The 25,976-nt window shown below is 37.1% G+C and overlaps 1 protein-coding gene across 6 annotated transcripts in view; it reads right to left on the bottom strand.

The window, feature by feature from the left end:
• MRTFB (myocardin related transcription factor B) overlaps positions 1 to 25,976 on the bottom strand; it is a 293,387-nt gene that overhangs the window by 181,568 nt on the left and 85,843 nt on the right. For 4 of the 6 annotated variants that reach the window (XM_053929332.2, XM_053929333.1, XM_053929322.1 and 1 more), the window contains exon 2: positions 23,512 to 23,575. Coding sequence is in view for 2 of the 6 variants with exons in the window: in XM_045204469.3 (XP_045060404.1) it covers positions 10,155 to 10,193 (39 nt within the window). In the remaining 4 variants the exon portion in view is untranslated. Of the gene's footprint in view, positions 1 to 10,154; positions 10,223 to 23,511; positions 23,576 to 25,976 lie in introns of those variants that run through there. The other 2 variants (XM_045204469.3, XM_024571365.4) reach the window with 2 other exon arrangements.

Raw genomic sequence — 25,976 nt, 5'->3', positions numbered from 1 at the left:
GGGTTGAGGCCAGGTCCCTATTTGGGGGCACATGAGGGGTAACTACACATTGATGTTTCTCTCCCTCTCTTTCTCCTTCCCTTCCCCTCTCTCTAAAAACTAAATAAATAAAATATTTAAAAATAATAAAATAAAAAATAAAAATAAAAATTTGAGATCACCCAAATATTTCCTAACATTATGGCTAAGCAGATGTATAGTGATGTAAAATAACTGCTTGAAAATACCTTCACCTCTTAGCCTCTACCCATGCAGTTTCCTTTGTAGGAACATCATCCCATCTCTATCAGGCAAAATCCACACGTCCTTAAAGCTGCCTCGAGCATTCCTTCTGTATCACCTCCCACTGCACCTCGCACACACTTGCATTGGACCAACAGTCCTGCTCTAATCCATGTGTCTATTATTTGCCCATGAGAATCAGAGCTCCTAGAATTGAGAACCTAGTCTTTTCATGTGTACGTGGCTATCTAACACAGTACCTACCATACAAGTACAAGGTCAAATATTTTTTTTCTCGAAATAGTCGTAGGAGTAGCATTAAGATTTTTAGTTTGCTACATCTATCTGTCACAGCAGAAATGTATCAAGAACTACATTATAACTTTCAACTCAATAATTTAAATTTGTTTCCATAGCAACTAGACAAAGTGCTTCTTATAACACTGAGGAAGGCAAGCTAAAACTTAGGGTTCAACCCACTGAAATACTTCACAATCATATGCTTTTGTTCTTAGTATGAAGAGACAGAATGACAGCATTTAACTTTCTGTAACTTCCTCCCTTTTTAAGAACATTCTATCTAACTTTGTCACTAACAATATACCAAAACTTACTTTTTGAAACATAGCTATAATTTTCATTAATAAAAGTAGAGCATCTTATTTGTTCACAAATCCAAAATGTCTTTAAGAGAACAATATACCTAATCCAGTCATAGCTGTATTTCAGACACTGACAGACAAAAAGATTTTTAAAGTAAACGTCACTCCTTTCTGATCACTGACCTTTTATGAAAAATGTCATGGACCATTCTGTAAGAAACAGAATACAAGAGACCTCTCTGGGCTACTTTAAAACATGGCCTAAATTAGGCAAAAGGGGTGCTATAAGACAATGTCTTCAGACCTCTTCCAGTTCAGTAATTTTAACTTGAAGGAAAGAAAAAAATGGGCTCATTTTTTCATTCTTAAATCGGCTGCTTACTTTCTGAAAGTTTGCTAATTTCTATGATACCAAATTTCAATTTCTGGGCATTTGTTCATATCTTTCTTTTAAAAAAAAAAGAAGGAGGAAATAGATGGTCTCCTTCCTTCCACTCACTCCCTCCACAACTAACTATCAGACCAACAAAAAGCACTGGTGGAACCTAGACAGGCCCAAGTTCTCATAAGGACAACAAAGTAGAAATGTAAGTATAACTCAGCTTGAGGGAAGGCTAACTACACTCCGGTATAATTTCTTCAGCATGGAAGCCAACAAAACATAGATGGTGATCACACATCCTAACTGAGAAAGCGACCCAGTGAAAAAGGACTGGGGTGCCTAAGTCTTTGAGTTAATTAAATCCCAAAAGAAAAGATTTCATCTTAAATTTACTGAGTCTCTCAAAATTTCCATTTAAAAAACCTGTCTTTCTCAAATTTACTCCTGAAAATAATTATTATTATTTATAATATTCACCAAAAAACCCCACTTCCGGCCAAGATGGAGGCGTAGGTAGACACACTGTGCCTCCTCGCACAACCAAAAGAAGGACAACAACAATTTAAACAAAAAACAACAAGAACTGACAGAAGATAGAACTGAATGGAAGTCTGACAACCAAGGAGTTAAAGAAGAAACATTCATCTAGACCAGCAGGAGGGGCGTACATGGGCAGCCCAGCAGAGAGGATTCGGGGCAAGGCAGATTGTGGAGTGGGGTCCCACCTTCACATGGGGATAAACAGGGAGGAACAACTGGGAAGCAAAACAGACCATGCAACCTAGGGCTCCAGAGTGGGGAAATAAAGCCTCAGACCAACTGATAACACCTGTGGGGGTTGAGGCAGCAGTGGGAGAAACTCCCAGCCTCACAGGAGAGTCTGTTGGAGGTAGGGGATCCTAGAACACACACAAACTCACCCACCCTGGAATCAGCATCAGAAGGGTCCAATTGGCTTGTGGTAGTGGGGGAAGTGACTGAAACCTGGCAGAGAGCAGAGCAAGCGCCATTGTTCTCTCTCAGACCCCTCCCCCACATACAGGGTCACAGTGCAGCCATGTGGGTTACACCACCCTGGTGAACACCTAAGGCTCCGCCCCTTTACATAACAGGCACTCCAAGACAACAAAAAAAAAGGCCCAAATGAAAGAACACTTCAAAGCTCCAGAAATAATTCAACTAAGCAACTAAGAGACAGCCAACCTATCAGATGCACGGTTCAAAACACTGGTAATCAAGAAGCTCACAGAATTGGTTGAATTTGGTCACAAATAACATGGAAAAATGAAGGCTATGCTAAGTGAAATAAAGGAAAATGTATAGGGAACCAATAGTAATGGGAAGGAAACTGGAACTCAAATCAACGGTGTGGACCAGAAGGAAGAAAGAAACATCCAACCAGAAAAGAATGAAGAAACAAGAATTCAAAAAAATGAGGAGAGGCTTAGGAACCTCCAGGACATCTATAAATGTTCCAACATCCGAATTATAGGGGCACCAGAAGGAGAAGAGGAAGAGCAACAAATTGAAAACTTATTTGAACAAATAATGAAGGAGAATTTCCCCAATCTGGCAAAGGAAACAGACTTCTAGGAAGTCCAGGAAGCTCAAAGAGTCCCAAAGAAGCTGGACCCAAGGAAGCACACACCAAAGCACATCATAATTACACTACTCAAGATGAAAGATAAAGAGAGAATCTTAGAAGCAGCAAGAGAAAAGGACACAGTTACCCACAAAGGAGTTCCCATAAGACTGTCAGCTGATTTCTCAAAAGAGACCTTACAGGCAAGAAGGGGCTGGAAAGAAGTATTCCATGTCATGAAAGGCAATGACCTATATCCAAGATTGCTCTATCCAGCAAGGCTATCATTTAGAATGGAAGGGCAGATAAAGTGCTTCTCAGATAAGGTCAAGTTCAAGGAGTTCATCATCACCAAAGCCTTTATTATATGAAATGTTAAAGGGACTTATCTAAGAAAAGGAAGATAAAAAACATGAACAGTAAAATGACAGCAAACTCACAGTTATTAACAACCACACCTAAAACAAAAACAAACGCAAACTAAGCAAACAACTAGAACAGGAACAGAACCACAGAAATAGAGGTCACATGGAGGGTTATCAACAGGGGAGTGGGAGGGGGAGAGAGGGGGAAAAGGCACAGAGAATAAGTGGCATAAATGGTAGGTGGAAAATAGACAGGGGGAGGGTAAGAATAGTATAGGAAATGTAGAAGCCAAAGAACTGATATGTACGACCCATGGACATGAACTAAAGGGGGGGAATGTGGGTGGGAGGGGGTGTGCAAGGCAGAATGTAATAAAGGATGGGAAATGGGACAACTGTATTAGCATAATCAATAAAATATATTTAAGAAAAAGCAGCAAAGGGCAAAAAACAATTCACCAAAACAATTCTCACTTTTTGGTTTTGATCTTTTATGACAAATGAAGTGTTTTTAAATAATAATGAGACTTACTGATATGTTTAAAAGCTAAGATTCAGCTAGGTCAATAAACTAAAAGAACTTCCCCATGCTATCTTGCTGAGTGCAAATTATCAGACAAATCAATCTATTTATCGAGCCTCACTTATCACATTCACTTATCAGCATCTCTGATGCTTCTGAGCAGCATCTGATGAACATGAATTTCAAGAATAAATTAGGAGAGTATCAGAAAAGTCTCTATCAGAAACGCTAAGAAATGGTGGAAAGGGAAAGAATGAGGAAATATGCTCAGCCCAGAGACAAATTAGGCCTTTATAGGTTCCTCCTCATCTGAATAAATAGGACAATGTTCAGTCTTTCCAGTTAAAACTTTGGTGCAGAACCTCACACCTAATCTCTCTCTCCCCTCTTCACCGTGACTGTAGTATATCGCTACAAATAAATGTCAAAATTAAGGGGTTTTTTTTCCATTCTGGTTCAAGAGCCTCTTTTAAGAAGATATTGTCAACTCTTAAGTAGGTAGATTATATGTTAATACAGGTCACATTATCCTGCAGTTTCATTATTTTCCTTCCAATATTAGCCAATGATAATCCATGGTTTCTACGCCTCAGCATCCAGAGACCAGGCACAAATCTGTAGGGAAGTTAATCATTCACCTGATCGAGTACAGCAGAGCTTTAACTCTCTATATTATTATTCCATAGTACAGAAAAGGGAAGCAAGGGCCATTGCCTCTTTAAAAGTACTATTCTTTCCATTCAGATAATTTCCAATTTAACACCTGATTTACTGCAGGTTTGCTGGATTGGCTGTGTGAAGGCATTAAAAGCAGACTGTATCCGTAGCCAACTGGTCTGTGTGCTTAAATGCAAATATGTAGCTGCAACATTGCAAGGCTGCACTGTGATCCTAGCAGTGGAAACAGGAATCATCACAGGTTCCCCAAATGTCCCTGGATCTAACAAGGAATACCACAAAGGGTGTCAATGACACTAAGAAAACTCCTGAGGTCATTCTTGTAGCTCAAGCATTTCCTTAGTGAAAAAAACAAGAGGCTGGAATATGGAAAAAGAAATATCTTTGTTAGATAAATAGTGTATTTTTATTCTTGAATGGAATGCATCAAACTCAAGGCTTCCTACACAACTTCCTCGAGCACCTTTAACCAGGAGTTCTGCTGTGAGGTGGGAGATGGAGATGAGTAAGACCTGACTTCAAGGTTTGTTAAGAAGACAGACAAGAAAACAGATGATAAGAATACCAGATAACAGTAAGGTATTATGGGAGCATTAGGGGTTAGAGGAGGATGGGGACTTTAACACAACTGGGCAAGAGGATCAACAGAGGGACCCCCAAAGAAAATAAGGAATGCAGCTAAATCTTAAAGAATAAAACGGAAAGGGTAGGAAGGTAAGGAGGGAGGCAGGGAGCAATCCAAGCAGAGGGAGTTGATATGCAAATGATCTCTCTACTTCAAGACTTTTTATGACTCAACATTCTCCACCTCACTATCCTCCTTTAACCTGAAAGCTAAAGCAACAGGAAATGCACAGTCCAAAGTACCTATCTTACACTGTGAGACTATTATGTAAAATTCAAGACTTGCGACATGAGAGAAATGAACGTCTGTGTGAGCACGTATTTATTGTTCGTTGGACACGTCATTACAAAGTTCAAGGCCAAACAAAACTGAAAAGCAAACAGGTTTAAAAGCATCAACACAGCATAGAAATTCAGTTGCATTTGTTCAATTAGAAAGAAACTTTTGTATAATTCTAACAGTAGATGGAGTGGATGAGGTGAAATCATGTTAGGAAACAAAAACTCTAAATTAAGTAGCTTCTTATCTGCACAGATGACCGTTAATTATTTCCTTGAGTCCTTGACTAGAGGAAAATGATTCCCTACCCAAAATAGTATTAGACATTTACTGAGTAATAACTCACATGTTTTCTCATTTTAACCACAACCAGAAGAAAAATACCATTATCATCTCCATTTTACAAATGAAAGAGATGAGGCTAAGTTCACGGTTATATGGACTATGAAGGAGAGAGGCAGGGTTAGAATGCAGGTTTCCTGACTCAGCAGTGTGGTTCTGGTCCTGGCACTATCACAAACTGGCTGCTTAATTCTTTTGCTGTTTCTACTCTACAAAATTAAGAACTTGAAAGTTTTATAATGTTGAGAAGCAAACTGTTCGCCCAAAGGAGTACCTTGCTCTTTCAATCATAATTTTTAAAATAAAGGATCAGGTTCATGTTCTTCTTCTTCTTATTATTATTAAGAAACTAAAATAATACACGTAACCCCTGGCCCTCATGGCCATTTGAAAATAACTCCTCTATTTTTTCCCCTTTTGTTTCTTCCCCACAATTGACCACACTGGTACATCCCAGCAAACAGCTGTTCTGTACTTTCAAAATCCCTAAATATAGTATCTTGATTCAGATTGGAAAGAAACTCAACATTCTAATATGGATGCTGAGATGATGTTATTACTGGTTTCACTTCATTTGTAAAATAATTATAGAATTAAGTCTTCTTTATAACAAAAAATACTTTTAAAGAAATTCTAATGTGTTAATAAGCAAGGAACAGTTTTTGTTAAACACTCATTACTAAATGAGACTAACTTTGCAGTGAAATACTGATGTAAATCTTTAAAACAATCCCTCACATTCCACCCCCAGATTTTCCTCCTATTCAACGTAATCCTGTCGGCAACACCTGGCACTACTGTTACAGCTACAGTTACCATGACCACTGCAAACAGTCTTAATAGAAATAAAGAGCAGATTTGGCAATTAAACCCAAGGGAACATTAGCTGTATGCAAAATTACTCTGGGACTATTCTAACACATTCTTCAGAATGCAGCAACCAAGAGAGAGATCTGCAGCCAGTGCAAAATAAACTTTAAGAACTAATACATGAACTTGGTCTCATAGATTTATCCTAGACTTCAACAAAATAAGATCCCTCAGACATCAACTTCTCCAAGGAGGCCGTCTTGTTTTGCTCTCCATAGGCTAAGCCCCCTTCTTATTCAAGTTGCACTCTTCCTTGCCTTTCCCACAGCACTGATTACACTGTAAGAACAAGAGTATAGGCTGTGCATTTTAACTCTTTGTTTCTTTTTACTTGTGTGCCTCAGTATCTTCACATGACTTGAGGAAGAAATAATTTAAATCAAAACCTTAAAAAAAACCATAATGTAAAGAATTAGGAACAATTAGCAAAAGAAAAAAATTATTAAAATTATGCACAATACAATAAGCAGAAGAAAAGAAATAATGGCGATCAGAGCAGAAAATGAATGAAACACAGAGAGAAGGAAATGAAGCAAATCAAAAGCTGTGTTGTTTTTCTTTTTGAGAAGGTAAATAAAATTGATAACCCTCCAATTGGACTAAATAGGAAAGAAAAGAAGACACAAAATATCAGTATCAGAAATGAGAGAGGTGGTATCATCACAGATTGTACAGATATGAAAAGGATAGTAAGGGACTACTGTGAAAACTTTATGGCAATACATTCAACAATTTAGATGAATTAGACAAATTCTTGTATACAAAGTACCAAAACTAATTCAAAAAGCAATAGATAACGAGAATAGTCATACTAAAAATTTAATTTGTAGTTTTAAATCTTCCCACAAAGAAAACTCTGGATCGAGATGGCCTTACTGGTGAATTCTAACAAACATTGAAGGAAAAAAACAGTACCAATTCTACACAAATTCTTTCAGAAAATTGAACAGGAGGAAATAACTCCCAACTTACCCTATGAAGTCAGGATTAACCTGATACTAAAGCTAAACAAAGACATTACAAAAGGTTATTATGTCCCTTATGGACACAGATGCAAAATTTTAAAACAAAATTTAGCAAATCGAATTCAATATATAAAAAGGATAATACATCCTGACCAAAGGGGGTTCATCCCAGGAATGCGAGGCTGGTTTACCATTCAAAGTACAATCAAGGTAATGCACCATATTAACAAACTAATAAACAAAAACCATATGATCATCCTAATAAGTTCAGAAGAGTATCTAACAAAACCCAAAATCCATTCCTGATTAAAACTTTTAGCAAACTAAGAATAGAATGTTTGCAATCAAGGGAATACATACACATATACACACGTACACAATCTATATTAATATCACACAATGGTGAAAACCTAAATGATTTCCGCCCTGGCTGGTGTGGCTCAGTTGGTTGGAGCATTGTCCTGTAAACCAAAAAGTCACAGGTTAGATTCCCAGTCAGGTCACATACCTAGGTTGTGGGTTCAGTCCCCTGCCGAGGCACCTTCAGGAGGCAACTGATCAATATTTCTCTCACATTGATGTTTTTCTCTCTCTCTATCCCCCTCCCTCTTTTTCTGGGATCAATGGACATGTCCTCAGGTAAGGATGGATGGATGGATGGATGGACAAATAAATAAATAAACAAAGAACAAATAAAATGATTTCTTTCTAAGATGAGAACAAGATGAGTATGTCTACTCTTATCACACAGACATCCAGATTACAAAGGAAAAAATAAACTGTCTTTATTATTTATGTACAAAACTCCAATGAACTCCACAAAAAAGCTAGTAAAACTAAGTAAGGTTAGCAAAGCTGCAGGATATATACTCTGTATACAAAACTGAATTGTATTTCTATCTTAATAATGAATAATTTTATACTGAAATTTCAAAAAACATCATTTATAATAATGCCAAAAATATGAACTATTTAGAGTTAAATCTGACAAAAGATGTGCAAGGTTTATACTTTAAAACACTGCTGAGAGAAATTAAAGATATAAATGGAGAAAAACAACATGTTCATGAGTTGGAAGACTCACATTGTTAAGAAGTCAATTCTCTCCAAATTGATACACAGATGCAATATAATCCAAACGAAATCCCAGCAGGCTATTTTGTATAAGATGATAAGCTTATTCTAAACTTCATATGGGTATTCACAGCACCTAGAATAGCCAAAACAACTCTGAAAAAGAGTTGGAGAACTAACACTACCAAATTTCAAGACTTATTATAAAGCTATAGTAAATAAGACAGTATGGGACCAGTATAGAAATAGGCAAATAGATCACTGAAACAAAATAGAGTGCAAAATAAACCTGCATATATAGATCATTGATTTCTGACAAAGGTGCAAAGGCTATTTGGTGAATAGAGAACATTCATTTCAACAAATGGTGCTAGAATAACTAGATATCATATCCAAAAAATATGAACTTTGATCCATACCTTGCACCGCACACAAAAACTAAGTCAAAATGGATCGTGCTCCTAAAATATAAAACCTAAAACCATAATTCTGTAAGAAAACAGGAGATAATCTCTGAGATTTAGAATTAGGTAAAGCTTTCTTAAATATGATATCAAAAGTATAACTCATAAAAAACAAATTGATAAGCTAAACTTCATCAAAATTAAGAACTTCTGCTTTTTAAAAAGATTTTATTTAATTATTTTTAGAGTGAGGGGAAGGGAGGGAGAAAGAGAGGGAGAGAAACATTGACGTAAGAGAGAAATAGCAATTGGTTGCCTCTTGTGTATGTCCTGACCGGGGACCAAACCCGCAACCCAGGCACATGCCTTGACCAGGAACCAAACTGGCAACCTTTCATTTGCAGGACAATGCTGAACCAACTGAGCCACACTGGTCAGGGCAGAACTTCCGCTTTTTGAAAGAAGCCATTAAGAGAATTAAAAGACAAGTGCTGGAAGCAACCTAAGTGCCCATCAGTAAATGAGTGGATCAAAAACCTATGCTACATTTACACAATGGAATACTGCACAGCAGAAAGTAGGAGCTCCTACCCTTCGTGACAGCAAGGACGGAACTGGAGAGCATTGTTCCATCCATGGAACAAGCCAGGCAGTAAAAGACAAATACCATATGATCTCACCTACAAGTGGAACCTAATCAACAAAACAAGCAAACAAGCAAAATATAACCAGAGACATTGAAATAAAGAACAAATTGACAGTAACCAGAGATGGGGGGGGAGGGGGATAAAGGAGGAAAGAAGGGGAAGGGTTGTCAAGGAACATGTATAAAGGTCCTTGGACAAAGCCAAAGGAGGGTAGGATTGAGGGTGAGAATGAGGGTGGGAATGAGGGTGGGTGGGGTGGGTGAAGTGGTGATGGAAAAATGGAGACAACAGTACTTGAACAACAATAAAAAGAAAAAAGAAAAAAAAGACAAGTCAGACTGGGAGAAAATATTTGCAGATCCTATATCTGATAAGGGCTCTATATGCATAATATATAAAGAACCCTAAAAACTCAATAATAAAACACACGATCCAATAAAGAAATGGGTAAAAGATCTGACATTTCACAGAGAAATAGCAAATAAGCACATGAAAATAAGCTCAACTCAGTCATTAGGAAAATGTAAATTAAAAACACAATAAGGATACCACTACACTTATTAGAATGGCTAAAATTAAAAAGACTGACCATACCAACTGCTGACAGAGCTGTGGAGCAACCGGAACTCTCATGCATTGATGGCTGGGAAAGTGAAAGAATATAACAACTTGAAAATAATTTGGTAGTTTTTACAAAGTTCCACATGCATCTACCACACAATCCAGCTACCCCACTCCTCGGCATTTGTCTATGGACATACAAAGACTTGTATATAAATGTTCAGATCAGTTTTATTTATAATAGCCAGAAACTGGAAACACCCAAATGGCCATCAACAGTGAACAGATATACAAATTGTGGAATATCCATATTTCTCAGCAATAAAAAGGAATAAACTATTGATATACTAAACATGTATGAATCTCAAAATAATTATTCTGAGTGCAAGAAACCAGACAGAAAAAGAGTACATAGTATACAAATCCACTTACATAAACCCTAGAATAGGCAAACTAATCTATAGTGACAGAGAGCAGATCAGTTGTTGACTGGAGATGGACGCAGAGGGACATAAGGGTTAGATTAGAAAGCGGTACGAAGAAACGCTGGGGAGGCATAAGTATTTTCATTATTCTTGTGGTGGTGGTTTTATGGGTGCATACACGTGTCAGAACCGATTAAACTGTACACTTGAAACACATGTTTATTACATGTCAATTATGCCTCAATAAAGCTGAAAAAAATAACTGCCTAAATTTTATAATATTCATTTTAAATTGCCCCTTTTTCATTAGCATCTGAAAATCACTAGGCAAAGCAATTGATGTAACTGCCTCAAATACACCTTTTCCTTTGACCTTTACTCTATATAAACACAACTGTAAAAGTAAATTACTATTGGATGAAAAAGTGAACAAACTGGTCTCTCTGGGTTACACAGTGGTCTGTTTACTGGCTTCAAATGAAGCCTGAATATTTAGCTAAACTAGCAGTACTGAAAATATTACAACCACAAGCTGCCCTAGAGCAATTCATTAATTCAAATAAACATTTATTGCGCATGAATTCTGTCTGGCATTGTTGTAAGTGTTGGATTTCATGCAGAATGTTCAGTACAAAATTACAAAGCCATTTTGTATCTACTTTGGGAATAATTTGTAAGGTTTTAGTCATTGCATTTAAATAACACAACTAAAGAATAACAATGGAAATAAGCTGATTGTTCTAATACAGTGAAAGTTAAAATAAATGCTAGTGATAAGATGACTAAAGAATTGTACATTGACAGTTTAGAATTCCAGAACAAGGTACGTCTTGAAACCTAAGTGAATTTAGGAAAAATATTAAAAAGTACTTCCATACTCAGCCAAAAGAGTCCAGCTTCTCAGTGCTAAGTCTTTCCAGCATAAAAAAAAAAAAAAGTGAAAAACTTAGGTAGTAGACAAATCCCAAATGGTATGTATAAAAACTTTAAAAAATAAAAATAAACTTGGAAGCTTTAAGTAAATTCCCTAAATGTTAGTATCAAAGACAACACTGTGTCTTATATTTTTTTACTGTCAATTTTAGGGAATTCTATGCTAACTGGATCAAGGAAAGTAATTACAATTAATAAAAAAAATGTAAGCTTATTTACTCACCACAAATAAAACTCAACAGGTCTATATATCTTGCCATAGATATACAGACTATTTTATAGGGGTATCCATTTAAAAACCTTTACTATCTTTTTTTCCTCCTTGTAGTGGCACTTCTCTTTTAGGCTTTTTCTATAAAAGAATCAATGAACTCATGCAACAGACATAAAATCAATAAATATCCTTTGTTAGAGATAACTGGATAACACTGTGCTTCAGGTTCCCTTAGTAGTATTCCTTCAGTAAAATTTTCAGATTGCCTCTGAATTGTCGTATTTAGTGTCCTCAAAGGAACAATTTTACTAAACAATAAGCTTTTAGTGAATTCTGACTAACATAATGAAACGATCCTCTGTGCTACATGTCCTAAACACATATCCAAATTCATATCCACACTATACACCACTGCTAAGACTCTAATATTCAGTAACCCATAGCATTCCAGACCAGAGGTTCTGCGGGCATAGTCTATAAAGCTTCTCATTCCCACAGGGAAGCAATAAGCTTTAAAACAAAAAGTGAAGAACACCACAGTACTCAGTCATTTTACCTTCTGTTTTTATTTTTCAGATTTAAAAAAAAATGAAGGTTCTGTTTTAGGCAATATGGTAAGAAAAGTATCCAAAAAGTAGACGCATTCAACAGCTGATAGTTGAACATCAAGTTCACACTATGGAATTTTTCCATCTCACCTCCAATATTTACCTGAATTATAGTGATAAAATGGTACCTGCTGCAGTATGAGTTCCACTCAAGCTGGGAACCAAATATGTATTTCCTCCTGACACCTCCACTATCAATTATTGCCCTACTGTTACATTTCCTCTTGAATATACTGTTCTATTGTCTAACATCTTACTGGTAATTTATAACGTCCCAGGCACTGTGCTAAAATACTTTATATGCAACATTTCTACTCACCCTCACAACAGCATTATGAAGGTGTATTTTACAGCTATGACCTTAAGAACTTGTCCAAGGTCACAGAGCTATTTCACATGACTCATAGTACAGAGGAAATCTTGAACCCTTAAGCAGTGAGTCTCCCAAGCCAGGCCCCAAGTGGGGCCACACCTGCCTGAAAATATGAACTCATGTAACCATAGTACTTGCTGTTCACTTATTCTCCAAGTGGTTATTATTCTCTAATTCACTGTATGCCTTAATATGGGAGAAGACAACATCGTGACAGGACTAGGTGAATATGACAATTTATCTCCCAACTTACCTTCCAAGCTTTGGTTTTCAGGTACTTTTTATCAGAATCTTGCAAAGTCAGGCAAGGGCTCTTTTGTAAGATAAGACTATTTTAGAGCTTGGGGTAGTATAAACAGTAGTGTGATTATTAAATTTTTAAACAATTCTGATTTAACATCATATTAGTGTTTATCATGTAGCCATACAGCATAAATGATAATAGGCCGCATGAATAATTTATCCTTTGCCACCCCCCCCGAATTTGCCATTTCATTAATGACAGCATGGAACAATGGTTTTGAATGATGCTCCCAAAGCCCCTGCAGGGTCACCCCAGCCTTCCACTGCCCTCTGAAAACATACTGGGGTTTCAGAGCTAACACACTCATAAAGTAAGTTGTGCAAACCACACACTCCCCAACCCTTTTCAAATTTCTGTACACTATTTTACGATCTTTGAGATGTAGACTACAACTTAAATTCAGACTTTACTATCATTGGAGCAAGAACTGGTTGACTGGCTTTTTGCCTTCTCTTTGTCTATGGAAGACTATTCAGTATAGCGTGTAAACAAAATTCATCAGCTACTTCAACTACAAAAGCTACATCTAAAGCGTATTAGGACTGTCTAATTACATCCAGAATACATACATATTACTTAGAATCACTTATCAGATTCTTTGTAACTGCTACGCAAACACATTAGCATAAATTCTACACATATATAAATAGAAGTACATTCCAATTGTTTTATACTTTCTGTATCTCAAATTCTTTTTAATTAGACTAAATCTAGGTAGAGATAAAATGTTTGAATTTCCCCCCATTAGTTAATGCTCTTTTTTGAATTGTATGTATCAGTCACAGAAAAGCCAAAGATCAAATAAGTGGAAATACCGTGTATGTGAAAGTGATCTTGTCGTTTTAGGTGGTACTTAAGATGGGTGCCCCTGACAAGTCCAGAAACTAGCTGCCGAAGGATGCAGGCCTCTTTCTTCAGGGCCACGTGCTTACCACTATCTCTATGGGCTGCTTACTCCCTCCCTGATACCCAGTCTGTACCTTTTCTATTTTTAACAATGCTACTTCTGAAGAATTAATTAGCAAAGAAAAAAACTAACTACCTCTTAAGAATAAAATTATCTCATAATATAAAATAAGCTATACAATATTGAATGCATTTTAACTTTTTCTTTTTCCTGACAAGGGGTGCCTCCACAAATCAACATTTTTAAACGTTGGCTCAGATTTCAAAAAGGATACAATTTGCAGGGGTCTGGGGTTTTTCCATGTAGTCATGTATTTAACTAATTTATGCAAGAATCAACTATATCTTATGGTAATTTCAAAAGCTGAGATGCTATTATCTACTCAATTTGAGTTCTGAGAAATGTTCTATTACATTACAACTTGCTAAAAGACACTGGCCTGTATTTGGAGTTGGGTAAATTTAGTGGAAGTTCTTTAGTAAAAAATTAAATAAATTTTTAAAAAATGGTTTACATCATTGCTGCTGGAAGGGAATATAAATACAATTATATTTATGCCCTAAAATGAAAAACAAACCGCTTCTCCCAAGTATGAACATAATATTACCACTTTATATAAACATGACCGTGTTTTTCTAATATTTAAATAATAAATATTATGGCATATTCAAACTACCAGTGGTTTGGTTTTCCTAAATATAAAGGGCTGGAAGCACACTCACCCCAAAATTAATGGGTAAAAAACCAAAGTCAAATTCCATCTAGACTAGTGTTCCAATAGTAATTAAGAGATTAGAATCAGGACTCAGATTTCAAGATGTGAAGATCAGAAACCTGCAATTCATTTTCTTTTTATAAAAAGAAGATGAAACTAGGATAACATCTGCTATTCAGAATACAAAATTTAAGCCTTGATGTGCACTGAATTCCTACTTTTAAGGTGAACTTCCCGTCCTTTCCATTCACAAATAGGATTTGATTTATTAAGCTCCCTGCTTTGTATCTCCAGAGTTGATCAAAGCACATTTTCTTAGTACAATCTGTATTGTTCCAAGTGTTTTATAAACATCTTTCGTGAGAGTTTACAGGAGTGATCTGAAATCATATCCAAGGTTTCATCCCATGAGTCAGTTATTCTTAAAAGGAAGTAGAAGCTCTGTCTTTATCACCTTTATTTCCCTATCACAACCCTAACTCACAAAAGTTTTAAAAAATCATTGACAGCATTGTCAGTAGATAATTACTAGAATTAAACACTGGGCAACAAAGAGAAAAGACACAATTTCATTACCTGGACATGAAAATTACAGGCCTACACAACATCTGAGCTTTCAGTCCCTTAGACAGTAAGACAACTCTCAAGACCTGTCTCCCTTCTACTGCCGTACTGATGACTCCCAAGTCTATTTCCCTGTCCGAATCTGAGATCCAAACTGTCCATCCAGCTGCCTGCTGGAAGTGTTTGCTTGAATTCATTCATTCCCATCAGTATTTACTGAAAACCTACTACTGCCAAGTACAGTATGCTAGGTTCTGGAGGTTGATAGCAAAGAGAATAGATAGTCCTCACGGGGCTTCTAATGGTGAAGGAAGCCAAAACAATCAAAGAATTACAAAAATATGTAACATACAAATTGTGACTAGCCCTATGTCCCAGCCTAGGCTGGTCTAAAACTGAACTCAGTTTACTCACTGCAGTCCGATCTAACTGCTCCTGAACCCTTACTCTTGGATGGTGCCATTACAAGTTACCAAAGCCACAAACTTGGGAGGCACTCTTGATCCTCACTTCCTCCTCAGATCTTCTAAATCTCTGGGTCTGGTCTGTTTTCCCAGAGTAGGTGGACAAGGTTGGCTCCACCCAGAACCACCTTTTCCATACTTCTTTTATGAACTCCCAATGTGATGGTGTTAGAGAGCTTCCACAAAGTCCCCAGTGCCTGGTGAAGCCGCAAAACCCGAAGTCAAGAGAGCCCCTGGGATTTTAAAAACTGTAGGTGGGAGAAGCTCGTTTTTCCTATTGACTGGAGAGTGTGAAGATGGCCCTGCTGCATGGAAAAGTCTGAGAGAACAGAGACAGGGGAAAGAGCGCCTGTGATAACAAGTACCATGCTAACCCCCAACATCACTGGTCTCTGCAGCATTTCATTTCTTTTGGGACCTGCTCCAGGACTTTCCAATTAATTCCCCTTTTAACTTAAGATAATTTGAGCAGGGTTTCTGTTACCTATAGTCATGATTCCTGACTAATAGCTCCTAAATATTTACAGCCTGTGTCTTATCCAACTCAGCCACAAATGCCCTAGTTCAGGTCCTCATCAGCTCTCACCTGGACTAGTATAACAGCCTAATGGGTCTTCTGTGTCCAGTCCTGCCCCTGTACCCAGCATCCACAGTAGCCACAGTGACCACATCGCTCTCACCCTGCCGGACTCATCAATGGTGCCCCATCAATATGGGCAAAATCTGAATTCCTTAACAGAACACCCAACTCACCATAATCAAACTTCCTCTCCAACCAAGCAACTGTTACTCCCTGCCTCATATTTTATGCTCTGACTATATGAAACTACTTGGGCTTGTTCTGCTTAGACACACACACACACACACACACACACACACACACTGCTGAACTAATTAGACCTAAAGAAATTAAACTGGTTTTTAAGGCTCATTGCTAGGCATCAAAGTCACCACACCTATGTTGACATTTTATTACAGCAACAATCCTAAATATGGTTGCTGTAAGATATCTGGTGCCAGGAAACATGGCAGACACAACAGCAAGCAACCAGAAGAGAGAATCACAGACCCTAACAAAAAGTTCTGATAGCCTACACATCTCTGTGGACCGAGCACAAGTGTCTCCTCTTTATGAGGCATTCTCACCCAGGAGGAGGAGAGTGCTCCCTCTCTCTTCCGTGCACCTCCTCTGTGCATGCTTCTAGAGTGGCATCTGAGCTCTTATTCCTTGAGGACAGGGCCCATGTTCCACTCACTTCTGGATCCCCAAGCCCAGTCAAGTGCTTAGTGCATGAGACACTTATAAATGTTCACAGAATGACACATGCATTCTAAGCTAGGCAGAACACTGAGAAGACATCTTACTTCTTTCTTTTTCTTTTTAATTTTTATTTATTGAATTAGAGAGAGAGAGAGGAAGAGGGAGAGTCAGAGACAGACACTGATTTGTTGCTAAACCAATTTATGCATTCATCGGTTGATTCTTGTACATGCCGTGACTGGGATCAAACCCACAGTTTTGATGTATCAGGGGAAAACACTCTAACAACTGAGCTACCAGGCCAGGACAAAAGACATCTTTCTAATTTAAAAAAAAAAAAAAGGGCACACTGGGTGTTAAGATTAGGAAACTTGGTCTTCTCACATTGAATTAGATGGGAATATTTGAAAACGAAAACACAGAGGATGTTTAATATCTCTAACCCAACTAGCTGACCATTCAATTCTGCACCATTTTTTTAAGTGGGAGATGTCTAGCCCTGGCCAGATTACTCAGTTGGTTACACTAGAAAGGTTGTGGGTTTGACCCCTAGAAAGGGCATATACCTAGGCTCCAGTTGGGGAATATGGGAGGCAACTGATTGATGTTTCTCTCTCACATCAATGTCTGTCTGTCTGTCTCTCTCCCCCTTACTCTCCCTAAAGTCAATAAACATATCTTCGGGTGAGGATTTAAATTAATTAATTAATTAATTAATAGGAGACATCTAGAAATAAGGGATGAGTTTTTAACTTACACAAAATTTCAAACACAGAGAAGATGCACAAGCAACCAAAGAAGAATAGATGAATTGGACTTAATCAAAATTAAAAGCTTTTGCTTCAAAGAATGACATCAAGAAAGTGAAGACAATCCACAGAACGGAAGGAAATCTTACAATTCTTATATCTGACAAGAATGCGTGTGCACATGTGTATATCCAGAATAAAGAACTATTACAAGGCAACAAACAACAAAAAATTTTTTTAAATAGAAAAAGAACTTGAACAGCTATTTCTCTAAAAAAGATATATCACTATAAGTGGCCAATAAGCACATGGAAAAATGCTCGATATCATTAATCAATAGGGAAATGCAAATCAAAACCACAATGAGATACTACTTCACATACCCATTGGGATGGCTACTATAAAAAAAAAAACAAACTAAAACCCAGAAAATAAGTGTTGGCAAGGATATGAAAAACTTGGAATCCTCTACCATTGCTGAAGGAAATGTAAAATGATGCAGCCACATTGGAAAACAGTTTGGCAGGTTCTCAAAAAGGTAAACGTAAAGTTATCATAGGCCCCAGCAATTCTACTCCTAGGTATGTATCTAAGAGAAATAAAAATATATGTCCTCCCCAAAACTTATATGCAACATTTTCAACATATTATGCTTTATTATTTCAAGAAACATAAACACACAACTAAAATGCAAAAAAAGATTTGTGCAGCGTATGGAAACGGTGCTGTCACTGATGGAGTGTGTCAAAAGTGGTTTGCGAAGTTTCTTGGCACTATTGACATTCCGGCCAAATAATTCTATGCTGTGGGGTTGTCTTACGCATTGGAAGATGGTTAGCAGCTCCCCTGGCCTCCATCAACTAGAAGCCAATAGCAGGAGAGAGGCGACGTACTCAAAATCTCCAAATTAATAAAGTCATTGGTGAAAATAAAAAGTGTGTCTTTTATGGAAAAAACTAAATGGACTTTCTGGCCAACTCAGTATTATTCAGCAACAAAAAGGAATGAAATTTTGATACATGCTACAACATAGACGAACCTTAAAAACATGGTAAGTGAAAAAAGCCAGACACAAACAGCTGCATGTTGTGTGACTCCATTTATATAACATGTCCAGAATAGGCAAATCCGTAGACACAGAGTGTAGTTTCCAGAGGCTGGAAAGAGGTTAAGAATGGAGAGTGACAGCTTACGGGTATGAGGTTTCTTTCTGGGGTGATGAAAGTGTTCTGCAATTAGACAGTGGGGATCAATGCATAACTCTGTGAATACACTAAAATCCACTGAACTGTATTCTTTAAATGGGTGAACTTCAGGGTTTGTGAGTTACATCTCAATACAGTTGTCACTGAAAAAAGGACTGAACAAAATCATATAGTGACACCTCTGCATAGTTAAATCCCTCTGCCTACTGCAGGATAACCGCCTGTAAAAAATATACAATCTGTTCAAAAGAGGAAATGATTTCTTACAACAACCAACCATAAAGTCAAATGCAAAGTAAAAAGAGAAAAGAACAAAAGAGCACACAATTTACAATTCCCTGGCAGCTATGAAATGGAATTAACCAAAGACTGCACAAAGAAAAATGTTTATCAGAACTGTTCACTTCCCTTTGATTACACAGATATAAACAAATCAAAATCCTTATTAACTCATGAGAAAATGTGCCAGCTTCTTTATTAGCAAAGAGCAAGGAAAAACAAGCATTCTCTCCGCTAACAGAATTAACATCCCACAGAAGGTCTGTTTGTACTAGGCCGTCACGAGCCTTTCATCTCAGAGTGCAGCTAAATTAAACAAGCCTGTGTTGTATTGGACACAGTGAGCCAGACACCCTGGCAGGCTCTGAAACTTCATCGGTTGATGCTGAAGAACTTAGAAATAAAGAGGATGGTATGGATGATGGTGATGATGGTGACAAAGTAGCTTTATCTTCATTCCGTCCAACATTTCAAATATCTACAAAAAATGGAAACATTCTAACAACTGCGAGATCCCTTTCTCTGTCAACATGTATAAGAAGAGAGCACCGACTTCAGAGCCACAGAGATCTGGATTCGAGTCATTTTTTTAAACCTACTGAAGCTGCATGCCCAAGGACAAATTTCGTAACTGTGGCCTTCTGTTGAGTGATTGTATCTGCCCTCTCAGAGCTGTGAGACGAAATGAGGAAATGCACACAAATGGTAGGGCCCAATGTTCAACATGTACACCCCACCATAAAAATCCCCACTGCTCTCGACTCTTCAAAGCACATACTCATTTTAGAGCTTAAATGATCATATAAATAACTGACATCTGCCATCCTTCTTTTACCCCAAGGACATCTAAACAATGAAAAGATCCTATGAAGATTTCACATTAAATAAATTATTCCCCTTCCCATAGAACTGAAGGTAGGAAAGTCATCAAGAAAGTCTGTTTTTAAATGTGTTTAACCAGGGCATAACACAAAGCATTCATTCACCTGAGAGGTATTTAAAAGCAGTGAACCGAGAGAGACACACCAAGAGAAACACTTACTATTACAGAAAATGCATATTTTTCAGTAATAATTGGTAACCTTTCCATAAAGATTGATGCAATCTGATTATAATTCCCATGTCAGTAATCAGTTCTTAAAGTAAAAGAAAAAGGAAGCAGGGTGGTTTCAAGCACTCCAGAAAAGATGTAGGAGGATATCTTCTCTCACTGACAGCAATTAATGTTTGAGTAATGGCTGCTAGAACATTCAAACTGAAAAACATTATTATATTACTGAAACCTATTTAAAACAAAACTTACTGGGTTTAATCTACACAACCTTCACCATGAACTAGGTGTCTTCTCTGAACAAACTGGCATGAAGGAAAAACTTGCGTGGAATTCCTAGATTTGTCATTATACTGCTATGATACAGAGGAAATGATGCTCTACAGCTTATACTCCCAAGTTGGAACCTATTTAAAGACAGTATCTGAACTACAGTAATAGGCAGAGTCAGACTTCCTCTGCCCAGCTCCGTACACATTTCCAACATGCCACAACACCAGGCAAAGCTTCCAGGGTTAGGAAGGAAAAATATTTCTCAAGTAGGATGGGACAGTCGGAGGCTGGGGATATCCCTAGAGAGGATATCACCACTTTCACTAAGCTCTGTGCTTTTTATGGAATTTGTGGCCCAAAGTTGCTGTTCTCCATGTCTTTTTCCTAAAACTCTACACTCAAGATTCTGCCTTAGTAAGACCTCCGTGAGAGACCAAGTCAAATACAGACATGATAGACACCCAGTGTTGGCTTTGCTAGGGATCCATTACCCACGGTACAGAGCACTTACAATTTTTTTCCTTCCTCCTGCAGTTCGATACTCGCACCCTGACCACAAGAGTTTCACCTGAATATTCTGCTACCACAAATTCTGTATGTGAAGAGAGAACTTCTCCTCTTTCCAACTTTCCAATCAAATAACCACTTACAGTGCCACTCTAAACTTTAAGCTTGATGCCTGAAATAGGAAGAAACTGTTACAAATTCACAAAATCCAATCCATTAAGTATGTAACAATATCTTAAAATCTGTTTTAATACCGTACAAAAAGTTTTATAAGTGCAGCTAAGAGGAGAAACAAATGATAAGTCTTAATTTTAATTGAGACTTCAGTTTAACCACTACTACTAGTAATTCCTCACTTGCCAGGAGTATTTTTGGAATTAGGGTTTTAAAGAAGGGTTTAAAGAAATTAACTTATCAGTGAAATGAAAGCTACCAATACACAAATTCCTATATAGCCACAGAACAGAGATTCAAGAACCCAAAACTTTGGTTATTTTAGAAAACAAATACAAGATTATATCATTAGCCACAATATCAGAGGGGAAAAGTCTAGGAAATCTCATTAATTTAGACTCAACTAACAAAGATTCAGTAATTTTATGTTTGCCTATATATAACTTTGAACAACAATATTTTTTAAAGAAGGAGTTGCTAAGCAAATTAAAATACAAATAAATTGCCAGGGGATTATAAGTCAATTTTTAAATTTTTACATGCAAATAACTGCTGCCGAAATACTAGTTAAAACTAGCTCATGCATTCCCTTATAAAAATCCCATCTTCCAGTGGAAACAAAATGTATGAAGCAAGAGTCTACAACATTGCTAAAATGGATTAGATAATTTTTCCATCTACTGTTTATTTTGGCTGTAAAAAACTGGTGTAGGAGACAGAAAAGCTTAATAGGCAGGATATGGGACAGAGATTTATAAATTCTCAATGTCTGGCAATCCGTATCTCTACTTTTATTTTTATAAATGTCAAACCCTACAATTAAAATACAACTCAATTTCTCTCCATTATAACTATAAATTACTTGGGGGCATTCATCTTATCCTTGTCTTCAAATAACCTAACTGAAAAATACTCCCATGTCTATAATAGGAAACATATGTAGGATTCCTTAGTAAGATCTAGTATCTTACCTAATTTACATACCACTGTGCCCTGACCAGCAACAAAAACAAATGAAAAAGCTATTTAAAACACACTAATACATGTGAATCTGAAAATAAATCACACATAGTCCAAATCAATAGTCCAAACAAAATGTTGCAAAATGTTAGGGTAACACGTGTCAACTACGGTTACGTACATTTATACTTACACAAATTTAAAAATCACAGGTGCTAGTTTTAATCTCCAAAAAACTTTTTAAAAAGATTTTGTTATTGTTATTTTATTACAGTTGTCCCAATTTTCCCCCTTTGCCCACCTCTGCCCATCCCACCCCCCACTCCCATGGTCATTTCCCACACCATTGTCCATGTCCATGGTCATTCATACATGCTCTTTAACTAGCCCCTTTCCCCTTCTTTCCATCATTATCCTCCTCTTCCTCTCTCCTCTCTGGTCACTGCCAGTCTGTTCCATGTTTCCATGCCTGTGGTTCTATTTTGTTTGTTAGTTTACTATGGAGCATTTACACAATAGAATACTATGCAGTAGAAAGAAAGAAGGAACTCCCACCTTTTGTGACAGCACGGATGGAACTAGAGATTATACTAAGTGAAACAAGCCAGTCAGTGAAAAACAAATACCACATGATCTCACCTATAAGAGGAATCTAATGAACAAAATAACCTCCAAGAAATTAAATTTCTTTTTTCACTTTTTATCCTCACTTGAGGATATGTTCATTGACTTTAGAGAGAGGAAGGTGTAGGGGAAGAGAGAGGAAAGGAAAGAGAGGGAGGGAGGGAGAGAGGGAGGGGGAGAGGGAGAGAGAAACATCAATCAGTTGCTTTCTTTATGTGCCTTGACCAGGAATCAAACCTGCAACCTACGTATGTGCCCCGACCAGTGATCCAACCTGCAACCTTTTGGTGTGCAGTACAATGCTCTTCTCAAAAGAGAAGAGGTACCTCTCTTTTAAATCTTAATTTAAACTTAATGACAATATACTCCAATCATTTACTCCTTCAAAAATGGTTTGGGTATGCCCTGGCTGTGTGGTTCAGTTAGCTGGAGCGTATCCTGTATACTAAATTCTCATTTCAGAAAAAGAAGTGTTGCTATGTCACCAGAAGTGACTTCAAATCCCTCAGTTCCCTTCACTGAATGTTTTACATATATAGTCACCAAACAGCTTATGGGTTTTCACCTACTAGGGTCTCCTCTGCAGCAAGCTCTAAAACAAGGAGATAAGGGGAATTTAAATGATCCCATTCAAACAGCTCACATTTCTGGCATCCACCTTAAGAACCCCAGGTTCCATGAACTTAAACACTCCTAAAACAATCTCCCTCTTACAACTAAAGCAAGCAGGCTGTGGAGAGAAATTAAAAACAATGATAAGAAGAAAAGGTTTTTTAAAAATTAAATAATAAAAAACTTACCTCGGTCAAATATTTAATTATTTTCTTTTCTTACATTCTCTTTATTAGCACCTTTATTGTGAACCTAGAGGAGGAAAAAAAAGTGAAAATTACTTTTTACTGAACACCTACTTATGTGCCAGGAAGGGTGGTCATATAAAGCCTCCTGGAGAACATGAAGTCTGAGATTAATAGGAAAGAAGGAAACAGAAGTCACTAAAATAGGACAGTTGGGAAGGAAAGGGAGAGTTGCAAGTGTAATTAACTAACCTCTCCTAAACGTCTCAAAAGCCTATATAAATGACTATATTCAATAAATAGGCTTAAAGTACTGAAGCAGGTGAACAGTTGGGTTGCTAGACTCAGAACATCTGCATTGGAATCCCAGCTCTACCACTCCCTAGCTTTTGTTCCCCAAGCCTCTGTGTGCCTCATTCTCCCCATATGTATAATAACAGCACCCAACACATAGAATGCTGAGGATTATGTGACATAATCCACATTGGGACTTTTTGAGTTCCTGAAATGTAATAAATTTTGAATAAATGTTAATTATTGCTTTTATATAATAATAAATCTGCTTACATCTCACCACCTCTACCAATACCATTATTATATTATTGAGAAATGGCATAATCTTGTCTTCAAGACGCTTACAAAGTACTGGGAAAGAGAGAAGAGTTACCCAGACACACAATACAAGACAAAAGAAAAGTCAAAGTCAATTATTATTCATTTATTTAACAACTCTGAGAGTCTGTTCGCTGCCAGGTGTTTTGCTGGGCATTCTTTGGTGGACAGGATGGAGAGTTTCTCTCTTCACAGCTTCCAGGCTATTAAGGGTCACGCTATACAGGACAGAGGAGCTCCTCGAGGAGACAGATACTGTTTTCTACTAGGTATGGGAGAGCATGTATCTGAACTGGTAGAAATGGACAGAACACTTATAGGAAACACAGGACATCTGGGCAGCCTCACTGTCAAGGTACATCCAAGAGGGCTGTAAGTTGTAAGGATAGAAAGCAGGAGGGATTGCAAATGTTGGTCTGGTCTGTTCTGTTCTCAAGTTATGTTGACTTCCCTGCTCAGGTTGAACCACTTCAATTTTAACACCTTTTATTTGTTTTAATTTCAATTCTAATATCTTTTTACTGTTTTTTTCATAGTTTCTTTTTTTCCCTTTTAAAGGTGAAAGGGGTAAGAGTAGGAAAAAAAAGAGAACAGCAACCTCAACCCACGTTGGCATTAGCAGTGATGGTGGAAATGGCATTACACGATGAGCTTTACATGTTCATTTTTAATTCTCCCAATTTTCTAATGAAGATAGAATTGTTCTTTTTATAGATTAGGAAATGAGGCTGGGAGAAGTCAAATAGATTCCCTGATGTCCACATAGCTAATAAATGCAGACACAAACTTAAACTGCAAGTTTAACTGCGAAATCTTTCTCTTAGGTAAAAATGTATAAAGGATTTTGCAGAATTTAAAGCCTGTTAAAATGACTTATTAATTTGGGGTCTGTCAATTTCTGTACTTACACAGAAATAAAGAGCCTTCATACACACAATCAAAATCACTTAGAAAAGATAAAGGAAGAGAAGATTGCACTTACAAAAGCAACAAAAAGATAAAATATTTAAGATGAATTTAACGAGAAATGGGCAAAACCTCCCTAATTGGTGTGGCGCAGTGGGTAGGCTGTCATCCACAAACCAAAAGGTCGCCAGTTTGATTCCTGGTCAGGGCACGTGCATGGGTTACAGGTCAGGTCCCCAGCTGGGGGTTTGCAAGAGACAAACCAATAGATATTTCTTTCACACATCAATATTTCTTTCACTCACCCCCCTCTCTAAAAAAAAAAAGATAAATAAAATCTTTTTAAAAAGAAACGGACAAAACATATGAGAAAAACTTTAAAAGTTTCAGAAGGATTCAAGAGTAAAATCAAACAAATGAAAAAATATATACAATATTCTTGGATAGGAAAATTCAACATCAGAAAACTGTCAATTCTCCCTATGTTAGTGTATAGATTTAACATGATCTCAAACTTTTTCAAGAGTTTTTTCCCCCCAAACAAGACAAAATGATTCTAAAGTTCACATGGAAAAATAAACAAGCAAGAATTGCCAGGAAATTGAAGGACAACGAGGGAAACTAGCTTTACAAGATATTAACACATTTTATAAAATCAGTAAGTATACTAGTGTATGAATAGAAGGACTAACGGAATGGAACAGAGAGTTGACAGGTGTACCCCATTGGGAAGTTCAGAATACAATAAAGGTGTGCTATATGCTGAAATAAATGCGTGAGACAACTGGTGGTCATATGGAAAAAACCAAAATTGAATCTATATATCATCCCTGAACACCAGAATAAATTCTAAATGGATCACAGATTTAACTTACAAATTAAACCACAAATGTGATCAAAGAAAACAGGGGCAAATTCCAAATTGTTGGAGGCCTTTCTGTGATTCAATC

The sequence above is a fragment of the Desmodus rotundus genome, chromosome 1, assembly GCF_022682495.2.
Source record: "Desmodus rotundus isolate HL8 chromosome 1, HLdesRot8A.1, whole genome shotgun sequence".
Classification (NCBI taxonomy): domain Eukaryota; kingdom Metazoa; phylum Chordata; class Mammalia; order Chiroptera; family Phyllostomidae; genus Desmodus; species Desmodus rotundus.
The sequence above is the reverse complement of the archived record's forward strand: the minus strand, read 5'-3'. Positions and strand labels throughout refer to the sequence as shown.